The following is an 18,057-nucleotide window of genomic DNA, read 5'->3' as shown; positions in this document are numbered from 1 at the left end:
ATGGCCTGACCTGTGGTGGCGCAATGGATAAAGCGTCGACCTGGAACGCTGAGGTTGCCGGTTCAAAACCCTGGGCTTGCCTGGTCAAGGCACATATGGGAGTTGATGCTTCCTGCTCCTCCCCCTGTTCTCTTTCAATCTCTCCCCCTCTCTCTCTCCCCTCTCTCTCTAATAAAAATGAATAAATAAAATCTAAAAAAGTAAAGTGAGACTCATTTTATCCCTTTTCTAACTGCCAGCTTTTAGACAAGGAGAGTGGTCTATTTTTAGATTTCTCATAATCATCCAGCACAGAGCTGTTCATCAAGAACTCTGACTGAGATGACTTGACTCCTGGTTCCATCAACCCTTGTCCATCCCATGGCTCTGTTACCTGTCCCTTCACTCCACAGGCAGTCCAGTCCAGTGGAAATAATAACGGCTTGGCACCTGACCGGGTGGTGGCGCAGTGGACAGAGCACTAGGATGCGGAAGACCCAGGTTCGAGACCCAAGGTCGCCAGCTTGAGCAAGGGCCCATCTGGTTTGAGCAAAAAGTTCACCAGCTTCAGCCCAAGGTCGTTGGCTCGAGCAAGGGGTTAATCGGTCTGCTGAAGGCCTGTGGTCAAGGCACGTATGAGAGAGCAATCAATGAACAACTAAGGTGTTGCAATGTGCAATGAAAAACTAACGGTTGATGCTTCTCATCTCTCTCCATTCCTGTCTGTCTGTCCCTGTCTATCCCTCTCTCTGACTCTCTGTCTCTGAAAAAAAAAAAAAAGAAATAAGGGCTTGGAGTTCAGAGGCCTGTATTCAAATCTTGGTTCCCTCTTTCACTCAGTAGACAACCCTGGGCATCTCTGAGCTTCATTTTCCCTATCTGTAAAATAGGGATGATAATCCCTCTCTTTTAGGATTGCAGTAAGAATCAGAGCTTACATGGAAGTGCTCAACATGGGCATGGCACACAGAAGGCACCCAATCAACCACAGCCAGCATCGTTACTACCATCAGATGATCACACGGCACAAAGCCCAGCCTCCTCAGACTGAAGGAAGCACCATTCCGTAGCAGGCAGTGGGGCCAAAAATAGGCTTGGGACCCTGGAAAGAGGCCAGAGGTCTCTAAGGCAGGAGAGACCTCCCTGTGGTCAGACCCCCTAAGAACCTGCATTGAAGCACAGGTGCAGAGGCGCTCTACCGGCTGTGTCTTTGGCCAGCAGCAAGGAAGGAGAACCTTCCAGCGAGGCTGTCCCTAATCTAGCTGCAAGAGCAGCACTGGCACTTTGCTCTAAGAACACCTGTGGGGTTGTTGGCCCACAAAGGACTATAAAACCTCTCCTGCAGGACAGTAATCTGGTTTGAGCTGCTGGTCTCTTAAAGAGAGGGTTTAATGCCCTCCTCCTCTTAGTAGGGTGGAGGGAAAATAAGCAAATGCTAAAAATAAATGACTGCTGTGAGAGGGAATTAAATGGTCTTCAGCCAAGGATGGCAGCATTTTAAAATTAACAAAGCCCAGGTACCACATCCAGGAAGGCCTTGGCAAACGCGTGTTATCCACTCATTAGCTCAGCTCCTCAGGGACCCTGGCCAAGCAGGGAAGGCAGTGCCGGGAAGTCCTTCTGATGCAGATGAAATGCACTCCGGAGAAGAGGAGAAGGAGGGAGAGAGACTCTTGTGGGGAATTTCAAACAGTTGTGCTGGAGCTTTGTGCTCTGCCTCACGGTCTCACCTTCTTTGGGCAGGAGCTTTCAAAGCAACCAGCAAGCCCAAGTAGATTCAAATCTGAATGCACCACCTCATTTTGGGGGGACGTTTGGTTCCTAAAGCACCACAATGGCCACACTGTTTAGGTGGCCTCCTTCCTTGGCAGTCCAGGGACAAGGAGCCCAAGAATGATCTGAGATGGGAGGCCAGCTTCCATTCCTGTGCCCTGCACTTTCTCCTTTCTATGAAGAAGAACCACATGATGCTTTGTGAATTTACCTAGCCTACTCTACACCACTTGTAATGTGAACTTATCATTATTCATCAGTAATTATATTTCATGACACCAAGAATCATGTGAATTTACAAATCTTCATTCTCTCTTATCAGAATACATAGCATTCTAATGTGAGATACCATTCACAATAAGAATTTAAAACATTCATGGTGGACATAAACAACAGAATTCATTCTGGTGCTATATGAATTCTCAGTGTGCCACTGGTCATACTGATGAAAGGTAGAGAGGAACAATGACCCCTTTAAATGTTTTTTTATGTCAGTTTATTGAAATATCCATTATGCATAGTAAAATCCATCCTTTTAAGATGTACAATTAGATGAGTTTTGATTGTAGAGCCACCACCGTAATCAAGATTTAGAATATTTCTATTACCCCAAAAGTTCCTTTGGGCCCTTCCTCACACTCTTAAACCCTAGCAGCCACTAACCTGGTTCCTGTCCTCACACTATTGCCCTTTCCAGACTATCATATAAATGGAATTATTCAGTAGATAGCTTTTTTAACTTTTTGTGTCTGGCTTTAACTTAGCATAAGGCTTTTAAGATTTGTCCATCTGTTCTTTTTATTGCTGCATAGTAGTTCACTATATAAATGTACTATAATTTGTCCATCCACTTACCAGTTGGTGGACATCTAAGTGATTTCTAGTTTTTGTTGATTATGAATAAAGCTACTTTAAATGTTTTCATACAGGTCTTTTGCAGATAATGTTTTTATATCTTATGGACAAATACCCAGGAGCTGGTATTACTGGGTTGTACAGTAAATATGTTTTAACTTTTATAAGGAATTGCCAAAGTGTTTTCCAAAGTGGCTCTACCTTCATGCACCCCTATCAGCTGGGCAACTTTGTGAGCACTTCATATTGTCAGTTTTTCTAAATTCTAGCCATTGTAATAGTAGGTATACAATGGTATCTCATTAAGATTTTAATATGCATAGACTTAAATGACTAATGCTGAGTATCTTGTCATGTGTTTATCCACCATACATCTCTTTTTTGGTAGTGTCTGCTCAAATCTTTTGCCCATATTTAAAAAACTGAGTTGTTTGTTCTTTTCTTACTGATTTTATAAGAGTTCTTTATATTGTCTGGATGCTATTTCTTTATCAGACATGTGTTTTGAAAGCTTCTTTTTAGAGGAATTAGAAATTATAAGGATCTGGTTGGTTGTCCTCCCACTTGGTTGAGGCAAACAGAAGCAGTGTTGAAGGGCAAGAGGAAGGGAGAAGCCACAGGGATTTCCTCTTTCTGTCTCCTTTCCAGTCCTAGTTCCTGTCGGTCAGTCCCACAGTGAGTCCAGCTACTGCCTGGCCTCCTCATGATATAGAAGGTGAACAGATAAGAATGTAATTTCTGAAAACTTACAAGAAACCCCTGATTCAGTGAAATCTCAGGCAGGATGAAAAGTTATGAGAGGGGAGTTGTATTATGATAAAATAGGCTGGAATAGGAAGGTTGTGAGAACTTGTTCCACAAGGTCCATCCGTCTCCATGATTCAAAATTTCTCAATGGGGGGAAATCAGACATCGTGGTGTGAGGACACTCAAGGAGACCTGGAAGAGCCCCACTCCAAGAATAACTGAAACTTCTGCTAAAAGCTTTCACAGGCTTGATAGTCGTGTGAGTGAACCACCTTGGAACAGTCTCCTCCAGCCCTAGTTAACCTTCAGATGTCTGTAGCTGTAATCAACGCCCTGATGACAACCTCATAAGAAACCCTGAGCTAGAAATAGGCAAGGCGCCCAAATTATTAAACATTGAAACTGTGAGCTACAATACTTGTCATTTTGAGCTGCAATAAATAATTAAGTTGAACCATCCTAAAAAAGGAGAAATTATAAGGATCTAAATCACACCGTTTTTTCTAAACCACTACCCCCAGACCATACCCTGATGAAGGGAACAGGAAAGACACTTTCAATTTACAAATACCTTAGTGCCACTAGACAGAGGGTCAAGCAGTACTCGGTACCTACTACACTTAAGAGCCTATTTTTACCCTCACTACAAGCACCCAACATTAGGCTTTAGGGAAAGCTACATCTGGGGAAATGGCTGTCCTATACACAGCTTTTGGCCCCCCAAGCTCTGCACCTCCCAAAGCCCTGTTCTGGTCCATCAGGCTCCAGGAATGGTCAACAGTTGTCACACTCCATTGGGGCTATTGTCCACTGGGAAAGGTAGGAGGCTCCCAATCCATCCTTCAGTGAAAGAGCAAACAGCGAGGCCTGTGGCTGCTTGGACATCAAAGTTGAGCAAATAGGCCTGGCAGGCCCTGACTCTCCGCCTACACATCCTGCAAATGCCATATGAAGGAGCTTCCCTGAGGGGGTCATGACTTTCAGCTTGTCATAGCACACATCAAAGTTTGCACCACACACGAACTGGGTGCATGGGTTCGAATCAAGTCGCCCAAGAGCAGATACTCAGCCATTGTGTCCAGTTTTAATCCTGTGTTTTCCCAAGTAATTAAGCCTTCTTGCTTATGAACTTGTGACTAAGTAAAGCATCACTGAGAGGTTGTAACATCAAAGTGCCTTCCACCGTCTGTCCATGTTTGGTAAAATTGGATTTCTTTTCCTTCTTAAAGAAAAACTAATTGAATTTAGCTGAAAGCTGGGTATATTTACACGAGCCAGTGAAGACTATGCTAAGTCACAGTGATCATCCTGGGACCTGGTGGCTTAGCCGTTGGCTGGACTGGGTCTGAGTACAACACAAAATGAGGCACCCAGACTTAGGCTGAACAAGTGCCTGTGGCATGAGGCTTATGGAGGGCCAGCCCCTAGTGACTGCTTCTCAAGTCAATACTATGCCCAAACTGTTACTAGGGCTGGCAAAAGGATTTTCCTAGTCGAATGTTAGTTAATCTTTGGCAAAGAAGAACCTGAAGACAAGGGCCACCACATTTCTCAAGTCCTTGATGTCAGCAGTCCAAGTAAGTTTCTTAAAGCAAAGGCTGTGATGTTTATTATCTGAATCTCCTCATAACCTGGCTCATCAGCACCCAACACAGTAGAGTTTGAAAAATGTTTGCTGGATACATAAAATGATAATGCAAAGAAATGTCAGAACAAAGTTCCTCTCCCTTGAAGAACCAATTGTTTGCCATGCTCATTGGGAAACTTCAATCTAAATTAATACTCGATCCATAAATTACCTGATTTACAGTGAATGTGGCACAGTCCCATTTATATAAAATTATAGACACATTCACACACACACACACACACACATACATACTGGTCAGTCACTAGATAGACAGATTTGGTTCACTGGTACTTTCTTTTCTATGTTATTTGTACAAAAACAATAAACCTATTTTCGGAAAAGAAAATCTCTGGTTCAATCCTGATATAATTATCTTTCCTTTTACCAATATGAGTTCTGATCTTGATCCAGTTTTAATTCTCCTGTGTATATTTATATCTTTATTTTAATTTACATCACCTCAAACCCTTTCTGAAAATCAAAAGAAGAGATAAATTATAAACTAAATTCTTATACAGACTTCTAAAATTTTTGTTCTATAGCATTGTATTTTCTATTCAAAATATTAAATAAAGTAGTACTATCTTTACTATTCAAAATTAAATAAGTTCACATGAGTTAAGTCTCCTTCAAGGTGGAGACTATGCTGTTCTTTGTCCCTAAGGACTAAACAAATTTAGCAAGTGCTCACTAAAGGTAGTTGAGGGTAAAATGACTGAGCTACTCTCAGGACCTCTCCCTTGAGCTTGGAACTGCCAACATTCTAAAATAAAGGAAGGTTGTCTGCTTTTAGCCTTGAATCAAGGGAAGCTAACCCTCTATCTTCCATTCATCTAAATTCAATCAAAAGGTGGTAGCATTTCAGCCCTGGTCAATATGGTTCCAGAGGGTTTGGTGACTGGTGAGATGAGAATCAGCACACTTCTAATAAGGAGAAACTTACTGGCAGGTTGTGTGGGATGGACGTGATAATCCTTCAGGACTACTCCGAGGGCAACTTATCAACGGGCCTGCTCACCCTGACTAGGTACTCTGGAGATTCCCTTTTACCAGGTTCTACTTTTCCTTTTTTCCATAGCACTTCTTTCCTTCTAATATATTATGTATTATTTAGTATTATTTATGCACTATATTTGTATCTTTATTTTAGTATTTTTTAAAATTTATTGATTTTAGAGAGAGGAAGGAAGAAAGGGAGAGAGGAAGAGAGAGAGGGAAACATCGACTTGTTTTTCCACAATATTTATACATTCATCGGTTGATTCTTGTATGTGCCCTGAAGGGGGATAGAACCTGCAACTTTGGTGTATTGGGATGATGCTACCAGCTGAGCTACCTGGCCATGCATGGCTGCACTATATTTATTGTCTGTCCCTAACTCTCTCAGCGACCACCATCTATATAAAAATAAATTCTATGAGGGCAGGGATCTTTGTGAAGAATAGTGCCTGGCAAAGAGTAGGTGCCCCCAAAAGGTGTCATATGAATAAATAAACCAATCTGATAGTATGCTATTTTCACTAAAATATGTCTTGCCTAGGTACTAGAAGAAAAAGGAGGGCACAAAATGGACACTTAATACACCAACAATTAGTCCTAGGAACCAAAGCAAATAAATACAAGCCAACACTCTCACTTTGCTCAATGAACATCACTGATTTGCTAGTGGCCCTGGATAAAGACAAGCAATCAGTTAAACCAGCAACTCATTAGATTCAAAAAGAAGTCCCCAAAGCACATCTACTAGCTATCTGCTCACTGACTGACAGTACTCTTAAGTATAGTGTTATTTCCAATTCTGTCTCAATACTAAAAATACACTTCAAATAAGGGCACACTCCTCCTTCCCCTTTTCCTCACTAATGGCCATCTCTTGCAGTTGGAGACACCTGTAAACTGGGCAAGAAGACTGGTGAGTAGGGTGGAAGTGGTGGTGGGTGGAACATCAGTGGTAGAATAAACCTGTGTATTTGTGCATAGATAGGTCTAATGTGAGCAACAGAGGACAACCACCCACCATTTGCAACCTGTAGCACATAATATTGTCTCATTTGATTCTCACGAAAGTATAGCAAGAATTTACTCTGCTGGCAGATTCAGTCCTCTCACACCCTCTGCTTTGGTAATACCCCTTCCACATTGCTCTGACATCATTAATTATACTACTCTCTCTCTCTACCTGCCTTTCTTTTCCACATTAGGCCACGGTCTCCCAAGGTCTCTGATCCTGCAATGTTTAGCACAGAGCCTGAATCAGAGCAAATATTTACCAATCTTTGTAGAAATAATTAATTTCAGGTGAAGAAACAGTGTCCACAGAATTTTGAAACTCAACTAAGGATCAGAACCAGGGCTACATTCTAGGTCTCTCAACTCTAAAGTTCATTTATATCAGTATTTATTTTAGAGACTAAATGCTAAGAGCTAAAGAGGCAAATAAGGAAATGGGGTGCTGAGAACAAGTCCATGATTAAAAGCAGAGAAGACAGATCTATTTCAAGTACAGCTGTCTCTCAAGCAGTCTGAGACAGGGCCACACCTATATTATAAAATCCCTGTTTTGTTGCCTCAGCAGGCAGTGGCACAGCGAATAGCGTCGAACTGGGAAGTGGAGGACCCAGCCAGGTTCGAAACCCTGAGGTCACCTGCTTGAGCTCAGGCTCATCTGGTTTGAGCAAAGGCTCACCAGCTTGAGCCCAAGGTCGCTGGTTTGAGCAAGGGGTGCCTCGCTCTGCTGTAGCCCTCCGGTCAAGGCACATATGAGAAAGAAATCAATGAACAACTAAGGTGCCACAACTGAGAATTGATGCTTCTCATCTCTCTCCCCTCCTTTCTGTCCCTATCTGTCCCTCTCTCTGTCTCTCTCTACATCACAAAAAAACTATAATCCTGTTTTGTTGGTCTCCATTACTTTTATGACCCTTCCAAAGGTGACTAGGACTGGCTGATAAAAGCCTTACAGGTCTGTGGAAGGAAAAAGTAAATTGGTATCTCTCCTACTATCTGCTTCAGTGGCTGCTACTAAAGTGCACAGGCTGTTTTCTTTGAAAGCACTTCTTTTTGCTCTTATTTAATCAATTCTTTTGCATAAGCACAGCTAGAGATTGGGATGGAAAGGCAACATCCAACACTAGCCTGGAATTTGGCAGAGGGAGGCAGCAGTGAGGCACACTAAAGCATACAAACTTTGTAGGCAGCCAGACCAGGTCCTAAATCCTGTCTGTGTGACCTTAAATAAATCACTTTATCTCTTTGAGCTTCAGTTTTCTCACCTACAAAATGAGAATAACATATATGTTGTGGGGTGGTTGTGAAAATTAGCAATAACTCTCTATACAAAGTGGACTATTTTGATCTTTATACAATAGCTACACCCTAAGGCGGAGGCCCGCGGAACAATTTTGTGCGGCCCGCAGACTAATCCCCTAGGCTTACTTAATTTTATCCAAAATATTTTGAACTTCGTGGATTAGTCTGCGGGCCGCACAAAATTGTTTGGTGGGCCACGAGTTTGAGACCCCTGCCCTAAGGCAATAGGCAAACAGGTAGAAAAACAGCAGGGCCTCCATTGGGGGGGGGCAGGAACACCCACCTTCCCTAGTTTCCATCAGAACCTCCAAAGAAACAGCCCAGATGAGCCCTTGCTGGGGATAGTGACTGCAGACATCTCAACAAAGATAAATGGTGGAGAATGGAAACGTGATAACGAACACAAGTACATTTAATCACTTAACAACAGACTTTCAAGGATTTTGTTGCTTTAATAATGCAAATGACTTGCCTAAGGTCACACAACAAACGAATGGTGGAGCTGAGATCCATATCTATATCTTCCCTTTCCACATCTCCTGTACATTTTTTTAGTGAGAAAGAGAGAGACAGACAGACAGGAAGGAAGGGAGAGTTGAGAAGCATCAATCCTTCATAACAGCACCTTAGTTGTTCACTGATTGCTTCTCACACATGCCTTGACAAGGGGCGGGGGGAGGGGCTCCAGCTGAGCCAGTGACTGCTTGCTCAAGCCAGTAACCTTGAGCTTCAAGCCAGTGACATTTGGCTTCAAGCCAGTGGCAATGGTGTAATGTCTGTGATCCCATGCTCAAGGCAGTGACCCCATGCTCAAGCTGGTGAGTGTGCACTCAAGCTAGAATGAGCCCACGCTCAAGCCAGTGACCATGGGGTTTTGAACCTGGGACCTCAGTGTTCTGGGTTGACACTCTAGCCACTGTGCCACTAACTGTCAGGCATATCTCCTGTGCTTTCTACTGCATCAGGTATAGACCAGTATCTAGAGTTCATCTTCCTACATCTGGAGAAGACGGCAGGGGGACAGGCAAGGGTGGGAGAGGACTTGGGAATGTGATCTGCAAAGACTGGGCTAAGGGAGCCTTGTGTGAAAGAAGATCTCTTACCTGTCGTTTCGGTTGATGGCTGCCACCATAAGTGCTGTCCAGCCAAGTCTGTGCCTTGCATTGACATCTGCACCTTCTGACAACAGCCTAGAAAGACAGAAATATTTTCAGTTTATGACTTATCATGGACCTAAAACTGGAAGAAATGAGACAGCCAACAAATAGGGAGGCTGGACAAATCTGGAAATAGTTAGGAGGCCTTTGAGAACTAAATACCCATCCCAGTATTTAGTGGCCAGTCTCCCCAACCCCAGGCCTCCCCTACCTTTCTCCCTCTTCCCCTAAATGAGTCAGCCTCCCCAACCCCAGGCCTCCCCTACCTTTCTCCCTCTTCCCCTAAATGAGTCAGGCTCCCCAACCCCAGGCTTCCCCTACCTTTCTCCCTCTTCCCCTAAATGAGTCAGCCTTATGAGGAAAAAAATGTGCCTTCCTTACCATAATATTCTGACACTCCTACTTCCTAGTCCATAATGCTCTCTTCTTGCCTCTTTTTGTCTGTTCTAATCCTATTTTCATGCCATGGGATACAATCCTGCCTTGCAGATTCACCCTGAGAAGGTTTCCTTGACTCATCCAGTCCACGGAGCTCTCTTCCTTCCTTAGAATTTCTCCCTGCTTAGCACCAAATGCCCAGGGACACTTCTTATGTAGGTAGTTACCAGTTTACAAAAGGATCACACTCTTCAAGTTTATTGTTTAAAATTGGAAATCTTTTAACCCAAAGAAAGATGGAAACAGTGTTAGAAATACTAAATTAGGTTTCTAGGAGAGTCCATATGAGCCTATTCGACTCTATATGCCAGTGCCTAGCACATAGCAGGGGCTCAATAGTTGGATAAATGAACAAACACAGGGTTTTAAGTATACCACTAGAAGCCTGAATTCTGGGCCCTGGGAACAGAGGGCCTTACAACATGGAAATGAACAGAGAGGAGAGGAGGAAATAGAATGAACTCTTACTGAGCACCTACTACCAGCGGAAATTGCCGTCAGAACTTTACAAATACTGTATGCTCTCATTCACATTTTGCACAAGCTTAAGGAGCTGATACTAATCTCTTTTCATTGATGAGGTAACAGGTTCAGTGCGGTGAATGGCTCGCTGAAGGTCACAAATCTAGTAAAGGGGCAAGACAGTGACTGGAACCCAGGTCGATAATGGCTCTGCAGCCTGAATCCTTCTCATTTCACCACTCTTCCTCTAGTCTAACCCTGGTTCCTTGTCACACAGAACACAAAAGACTAAAGTGACTTCAGCAAATCCATAATATATGCTGGGTCCTGTGCTCGAGTCTGGGATGGGGGTGAGGAGAAGGCATGGGGTCTACTCTAGGGAAGTTTATAACTTAGTTGTGGGGGAAGACTCAGGACAGTAGGAAACCAAAGCCTATAGTGTGTGGTTTCCCACCAGAAGGGCTACAGGAGGCCAGGAAAGAGGGAGACCACATTTTAAGAGTGATTCACCAACAAGGCAGGATCTGTTTATGAGGAATGGAGGGAGGGTGTTTGGAAGAACTGGGAGGCTGTCTACTCTTTAGTGGGTTCTAGACGAAAGGGCACTGGAAGAGAGTCCAGACTTGGGGTTTAGTCCTAGCACCATTCTTGGTAGTATATGCTCCTCTACCAAACCTAACAAAACCTCTGTGCTATTTAAGCAAGCAGTTGACCAAGGCTTGGGAGGATGGAAAGACACAAGGCTTGAGGGGGAGACAGACCAACAAGCACAAACCTATACACCGGATGAGTGCTATGAATGGGGACCACGGGTTGCAGGTACACAACCAGGAAACCTAACAGTCTTTTTTTTTTAGTGAGAGTTTGGGGGGGGGGGCAGAGATGAGAAGCATCAACTCATAGTTGTATCTTCACTGATTGCTTCTCATCTGTACCTTGATGGGGGGGGGGGCCCTCAAGCCAAGCCTCTGATCCCTTGCTCAAGCCAGCAACCTTGGGCTCAAGCCAGGGAGCCTGAGCTTAAGACTGACATGCTAATCCAGTCTTAGTGACCGAAAAGTTTCTCTGAGGAAGTGATAATAGAGACCTAGCCAGACAAAAGGGGGTGAAGGAGGGAAGGTGGGTTCAGGTCGAACACTCAGAGAAGATACCCAGAGAAGACAGCATGGAATATATGAGGGCCTGAAAGAGATTTGGCATGACTGGGGCACAAAATGTAAGGGGAAAGTGTCAGAAGAAGCTGGGAAACCCCTACCTCTCATGTCTACTTTGTTTTATTTTATTTTATTTTAATTTAATTTATTCATTTTAGAGAGGAGAGGGAAAGAGAGAGAGAGAGAGAGAGGAGAGACAGAGAGAGAGAAGGGGGGAGGAGCTGGAAGCATCAACTCCCATATGTGCCTTGACCAGGCAAGCCCAGGGTTTCAAACAGGCGACCTCAGCATTTCCAGGTCGACGCTTTATCTACTGCGCCACCACAGGTCAGGCCCCATGTCTACTTTGGAGGATTTCTTCTGGGACTCTTATCACATACTGTTAAACTTCTTTTATGCAGGAACAATTTTCTATGGCCAAGAATGTTAAAGAACCTAAAAAACCAGGGGATGAATTTTCTGAGACAAGAAAAAAATCTCTTTGCACAAAATCTCTATTCTAATGTACACACTTTCCCTAATTTGCAGGCCAACTGGTGCTGTGGAAAGCACAGGGTTCTGAGTGTTGAGAAATGGGAGTCTTGATCCTAACTGTAATTCTGATCAGAATTACCTCACTTTGCTAATCCCCAGTCCAGAAAACTAGAATATCAGGACCAAATCAAAGAGGTTTTTCTAGGGCAAGACTTGAATTGTGTCTTGAAGAACAGCAACAGTTTAGAGACAAGGGAGGAAGTGCACAGCAGTGAAGACAAAAGGAACGGGCATACTCTGCAGCAGCAGGGAAGCAATGGGAAGGTATGTTCAGGGACCATCAGGTAGATCCATCTGGGTGAGAGTTCACAGCGGAGAAACAGAGCTGCTGAGGTATGCAGGTCCTAGAACAGGCCTCAAAACCCAAGCTAGGAGGCCAAGGCAGTGGGCATAAACCTTTTTTGAGCCATGTGCTTCTTAAGAGTATGATTAAAGCTGATGACTCTCTCCAGAAAAGCGCACACATATCACCTCACCCTCCCCTCTCCAATTTTTAAAAAATACGATGTTCAGAGGCTCACAGGTCCTCACGAAATTAATACAAGACCCTAGGCTAAAAACCCAATACTAAGACTTGACAAATGCCTGGCACACGTGCTACTGTCCGACACTCCTGCACCTAGGTCAGAAATAACAAATTTCTACAAGCAGTTCTTTCCTATGGAGCCTTTGAAAGAGCCTCAGAATCCTCCTCAACACTGGTTCCCATCAACCACAACCAAGCAACTGAAGCTGGCAACAGAGAGGAACCTATCTGCCATTCCTTAGACTCTCACCACAGGCAGCAGGGTCGTCATTGAAGGTTTTGGGGCAAAATAAATTACAAAATTGACACTGGAAATGGCAACTCCCACAGCAGAAGAGGCATGACCTCCAACTAGCTATGTCCACTAACAATATGTCAGAACCACGGAAGCCGAACAAAGTACGGAGGTACAAGCTGCCACCAAGCGAGTGTAATCCAGCCTTGGATGACCCGACCCCGGACTACATGAACCTACTCGGCATGATCTCAGGCATGTGCAGCCTCAGGCTCAAGCTGAAGTGGTGTGCTTGGGCTGCTGTCTACCGCTTCTTTACCAGCTTCGCCACCTCCTGGAGCTCTGAGCACACTAAGCAAATGATGAGTCCATCATTCATGCTGTCTATCTCTGCCGTGGTAATGTCCTATCTGCAGAACCCTCAGCCCATGACTCCCCCTTGGTGATGTCAGCCTCGGGGGGTCATATCCTGGATCCCTCTATCCACCACCCTCCAGGGCTGATCCTTAGCTGCTCCGCAGGGCTCAGCTGGATGGAAGGAACCGGGACTTTTCCCTGGGGTCCCGTTTCTACTGGGTCAGAGAGGGGAATACCCTAGGCCTACTCCTCCTGCTTTCTGTCTATGTTTCTAGGTGTATCCACTCATTTTCTTGTTGAAATCAGTTAATAAAATTTTGCTTTCTGGCCAAAAATATATATCAAAAATTAACTTAGGCCCTGGCCGGTTGGCTCAGTGGTAGAGCATCGGCCTGGCGTGCAGAAGTCCCGGGTTCGATTCCCGGCCAGGGCACACAGGAGAAGCGCCCATCTGCTTCTCCACCCCTCCCCCTTTCCTTCCTCTCTGTCTCTCTCTTCCCCTCCCGCAGCCGAGGCTCCATTGGAGCAAGGATGGCCCGGGCGCTGGGGATGGCTCCTTGGCCTCTGCCCTAGGCGCTAGAGTGGCTCTGGTCACAACAGAGCGATGCCCCGGAGGGGCAGAGCATCACCCCCTGGTGGGCAAAGCGTCGCCCCCTGGTGGGCGTGCCAGGTGGGTCCCGGTTGGGCGCATGCGGGAGTCTGTCTGACTGTCTCTCCCCGTTTCCAGCTTCAGAAAAATACAAAAAAAAAAAATTAACTTAATAGCCTAAGCAGGCTGAATTTGAAAGGAGAGAGGATAGAAAATGGGAACAAGGAGACCAGTGTGGAAACTGCTCTAACATAGCCCTAAGCCGGGGGATGAGGTAGGGCAGAGAGAGAAATGAGAAAGCAGAGCATGGACAGAGGAAACAGTGCAGCCAGAGTCCCTCATGCCTTTTAGTGGGTCAGTGACCTAAGATCCCTAGCCTGGCCGGGCACAGAGAATTCTGAAAGCAGCATTGCTCTGGAGACAGGGCTGAAGAAAGAAGACTGAGACAGCTCTCCCTCCTTCAGTCCCGAGGGCTGAGGTAGTATAACAAAAAGAAAAGGATGAATGAAGGGCTTTAGAGGAAGTTAGACCTGAACTCTAATTTTTGTCCAGCTGGATAACCCTTAACAAATCAATTCTCTATTTTCTCACCTATCCAATAGGGACGATAATCTCTAATTTACAGTGACTGTAGCCCAGTGCCTGGCATATGCAGCAGGTATTCAATACAGGTGGTTGCTGTCTGCCACCATACTCTAGTCCTATCCCTTTGAGGGAACAAAGTGTTCTGGTCTCAGACTGGTAAAGGCAGATCAGCCAATACCCAGAGGTTCTGAGACAGGGTCACACAGGAGCGCTTAGGTAATTCACCAAGCTGGTTGTAGGCACGACTTTGGTCATTTAATCAACAATAATGTGCATTCGCACACACTGTACCCAGCCACATGCTAGCTACTGACATCGAGACAAGAGAGAGGAGGTTCTTGCTTCCCAGGACCTAAGCCAACCAGGTTTTCCTTTTGTATATGTGTATATATATTTGCTTATTACTTTTATTCCCACAAATTATGGTATTGCACTTTAAGATACACTCATACTGCTAAGTATACAATTCCACTTTTTTAACTGCTACATAACTCTCCAGGGCACATCCAATCAGATTTTCCCTCTCCGCTCTCCCATCCCCTGATCACCAAGAGCGATGCTCAAAGAACCTCCTCTTACATGTGCCCTTTTGGACCTGTGTATTTCCCTGCGGCATATACTCAGAGCGGGATGCCTGCATTATAGGGTTCACGTTACTTCATCTGACTAATAGTGCCGGGGCTCTCCAGGATAGCTGTTCCATGCACTCTCCCACTGGCAGGGCAGGGGTGTTCCTGTGCACCACTCTCGCAGCCAATACTTAGAAGTAGCCAGCTTCCAAATCAATGCAAGTCTAATAGATATAAAGGTCCTCACACTATTGTTTAATTTTCATGTCTCTGATTACCAACAATTTTGAGCTACCTATATGCATGTTAACATTCTGGGATCTCCTTTCCTATCCATTGCAGGATTTTCCTATCCATTGTGGGATTGCTGGGAGAGAGGGCTTCTCCAAACTTGCTAATCTTTTCAGTTACTAGAGCAGAAAGAACACAGGTTAGAGTCAGGAGACCTGGGTTCTAGTTCCAATTTGGCCACCTCCTACTCACACCCTTGAAAAGATATGTCATCTCTCTAAGCTTCAGTGTCTTCATAGGTCCGCTAGGGTTTTAGGAGGTGACAGTGCAATCTGAGGGCAAGAGCTCCATAAACCTGAGGGATCATTCCAAGGAGAAAAATCTTAGTGTTCTTCAGTGACGCTGCAGCTTTGGGCCCTGCCCAGCTTCCTTCCTGGGAATCATACTTTGCAGCTTTAGGGCTGAGGTATCATGGACAAAGCAATGACCCTGGAATTCAAAGGCTGGAGTTCAGATTCTGGCTCTGTCACTTACTGTGAAATGGGGGATATTAACCCCCATTGTGTAAGGTGGTTGTAAGGATTAAGAGATCGACAGGAGTGGTGACACCTGGTAGATCATGGAAGGAACAGAACAAACACCACCACAAACTAGCCCAACTACAAACAACTTCTCCTCTTTAGGAGCTAGGTGGGCACCCTCCCTACTTTCCCTCTGTATGTACAGCAGCCACAAAAGTTAGGATTTCAGAAACCCAGGTCTCCTCCATTTCATTTTGTTACTTTGCAAGTGAATGCCCTGAGGGCAGTCATTTCAAAGTCCTGGCCCAGCTGGGTGCATGGCTGCCTGCTGAGAGTAGCTGAAAGGGCCTCTTAGGCCTAAGAAAGCCACCCTTGCTCTGCCCCGTGATTTTCACCAGTGGACAAATGCGGCAAGTAAATTAATCTCTTTTAAAAAGAGCAATGCTTGTGACAAAGCACGGTGTCTCCGAAAAGGTTAGGATTCCATCATCCCTGAGATGATGAGTGGAATGCTTAATGTAGGTTGCCACTTAGGGCAGAGCAGCTTGTGTCCAGGGGCTGGGAGTGGGGGTGGGCACTGCAGGCCTTTCTGGGCTCACTCTAGACTGTGGAAGGCCCTTCCCTAATGAACTAGGTTTCCTGCTTGGCAGGGCAGTGGTGGGTGACACTAATTGGGGATGACCCAGGATGGTAGATGGAGAGGAGACCACACTAGCAGTCCAGAGCTGAATCCCAGCTCTTGTACAGCTTGCAAGCAGTAGATGAGGACAGGAATATAAATATGAGAGACCTCAGTTCAAACACAGGCTCAGGCACTTACTGGGTGGGTAGCTGTGGATGAATGGGTGACATAGCCTCTCTGACCCTCACTTAGTCCCTTCATCTCAGTGACAGCTCCTGCTCTCTGAGCCTGTTTCCACATCTGATGAAAAACACAGAAGACCCTGTCAGCCCTACTCCATATGTCATACAGGGGTACCATGAAGAGACAATGAGACAAAATATTTAAAAATACTTAGCATGCAATAAATATACAAATAGAAAAACCTGTGCTATTCTCATTACCATTTTCCACTAAGTATCTACCCATTTAAGGACACAGGCTATATGAAAGGTATACATAAAACTTGGAACATAAGTCCTCAATTTTTTTTGTGGTTTGATAGATAAATGGTTTCAAATTCCCAGGCAAGGGCTGCAGGAGAATAAAGGTTCCTTAGCCCAAGAGCTGAGGATTCCCACAGAAGAATAACAAATCAAGGGGGAAAACAAAGCAGCTCCAATCTCTCAGGGATACAGGAGTATTCTGAAAGCTACAGACCAAACAAGCAAGCAACAGTGATTACCTCTAATGGGGATGGGGTGATGAGGGAGTCATACTCACTTCCTGCTGTGAACACTTCTGCACTGTTTGAAGTTTTGTAGGGGTTTCTTTTTGGAACAATGAACGTACTATTACATTTTTTTAAAAAACAATACTTTCTTAGGAAAAAATAAAACATCCTCTCTTCCTTTATGAAGCCTCCCCTAAGACAGCCTTGATGCTTCCACAGTGCCTCTGCTAACCTGTATCAGTTATCAGTCTCCTTGCCCCCCCCCCCCCAGCAGCACGGTCCTTTACAAATGATAACATGCCTTGTCTCCTCACTCCTGGTGCAGGCACAGAGACCAGCTCACCAGAGGGCCCAGGGGCTGACCCAGTGAATGTCTGCAGCACTTTCTTACACAAATCTCTCACCAATATGTCTGTCTTGTGTTTTATGCCTGACTTTTTCAAAGAACTTAGGCTCCTGTGTATATGTGGGAGGGTGTAGATGCAGGTTCTTACTTTCAGGGCCGAGGACACTTAGACACAGGCCTGGGCTAGAGGCCATGGATTCCAATCACCGCTTTCTCAGTAACTAGCTGTGTGATCCTGGATAATTCTCTTGAATCTCACTTTTCTCTGTAGCAAAGTAAGGGAACTGAATTACGTGATTTCTCAAGTCTCTACCAGTTCTAAAGTCTTAGGATTCTAACCATATGTAGCATCAAAATTGAGAAGTGGATTTCTAGCAAACATGGACATCAGCAAGACTTTCAAAGAAAAGATAACTGTTTAGGCTTGCTGTGTGCGGGAGGAAGGAAGAGAATCCCACACAGGGACATGGGGCAGTTCTGAATTATTCTGGCTAACCAGCTTGCCTACTCACAGGAGGGAGTTACCACTTGTTTTTCCTTCCTCCTCCTTTAGGACCAATCAATACAAAGAGGTCACTGAACTTCAATCGTGCATTGTTCCAACTGATTTCCGGATGCTTTGCATGAACCAGCCCTCAGCTGCAGCTGAGCAGGGGGCTGATGGTAGGGAGCCCTGTCCCACCTGCAATCAGAGGCCTGGAAGCAGTGAGCCATGCAGACTCAATC

General features: G+C 45.0%; 2 protein-coding genes across 2 annotated transcripts in view; one reads left to right on the top strand and one right to left on the bottom strand.

Annotated features, from left to right (window-relative positions):
* The window catches only part of CLPB (ClpB family mitochondrial disaggregase), a 187,643-nt gene that overhangs the window by 129,338 nt on the left and 40,248 nt on the right, over positions 1-18,057 (bottom strand). Inside the window, exon 3 of the mRNA XM_066250604.1 lies at positions 9,397-9,483. Within this exon, the coding sequence (XP_066106701.1) occupies positions 9,397-9,483 (87 nt within the window). The remainder of the gene's footprint in view (positions 1-9,396; positions 9,484-18,057) is intronic.
* On the top strand, positions 12,922-13,245 carry LOC136320569 (PAT complex subunit Asterix-like). Its single transcript, XM_066253731.1, has one exon. It carries the CDS (start codon positions 12,922-12,924, stop codon positions 13,243-13,245), a length of 324 nt encoding a protein of 107 aa, XP_066109828.1.

The sequence above is a fragment of the Saccopteryx bilineata genome, chromosome 1 (assembly GCF_036850765.1).
Source record: "Saccopteryx bilineata isolate mSacBil1 chromosome 1, mSacBil1_pri_phased_curated, whole genome shotgun sequence".
Lineage (NCBI taxonomy): Eukaryota > Metazoa > Chordata > Mammalia > Chiroptera > Emballonuridae > Saccopteryx > Saccopteryx bilineata.
The sequence above is the reverse complement of the archived record's forward strand: the minus strand, read 5'-3'. Positions and strand labels throughout refer to the sequence as shown.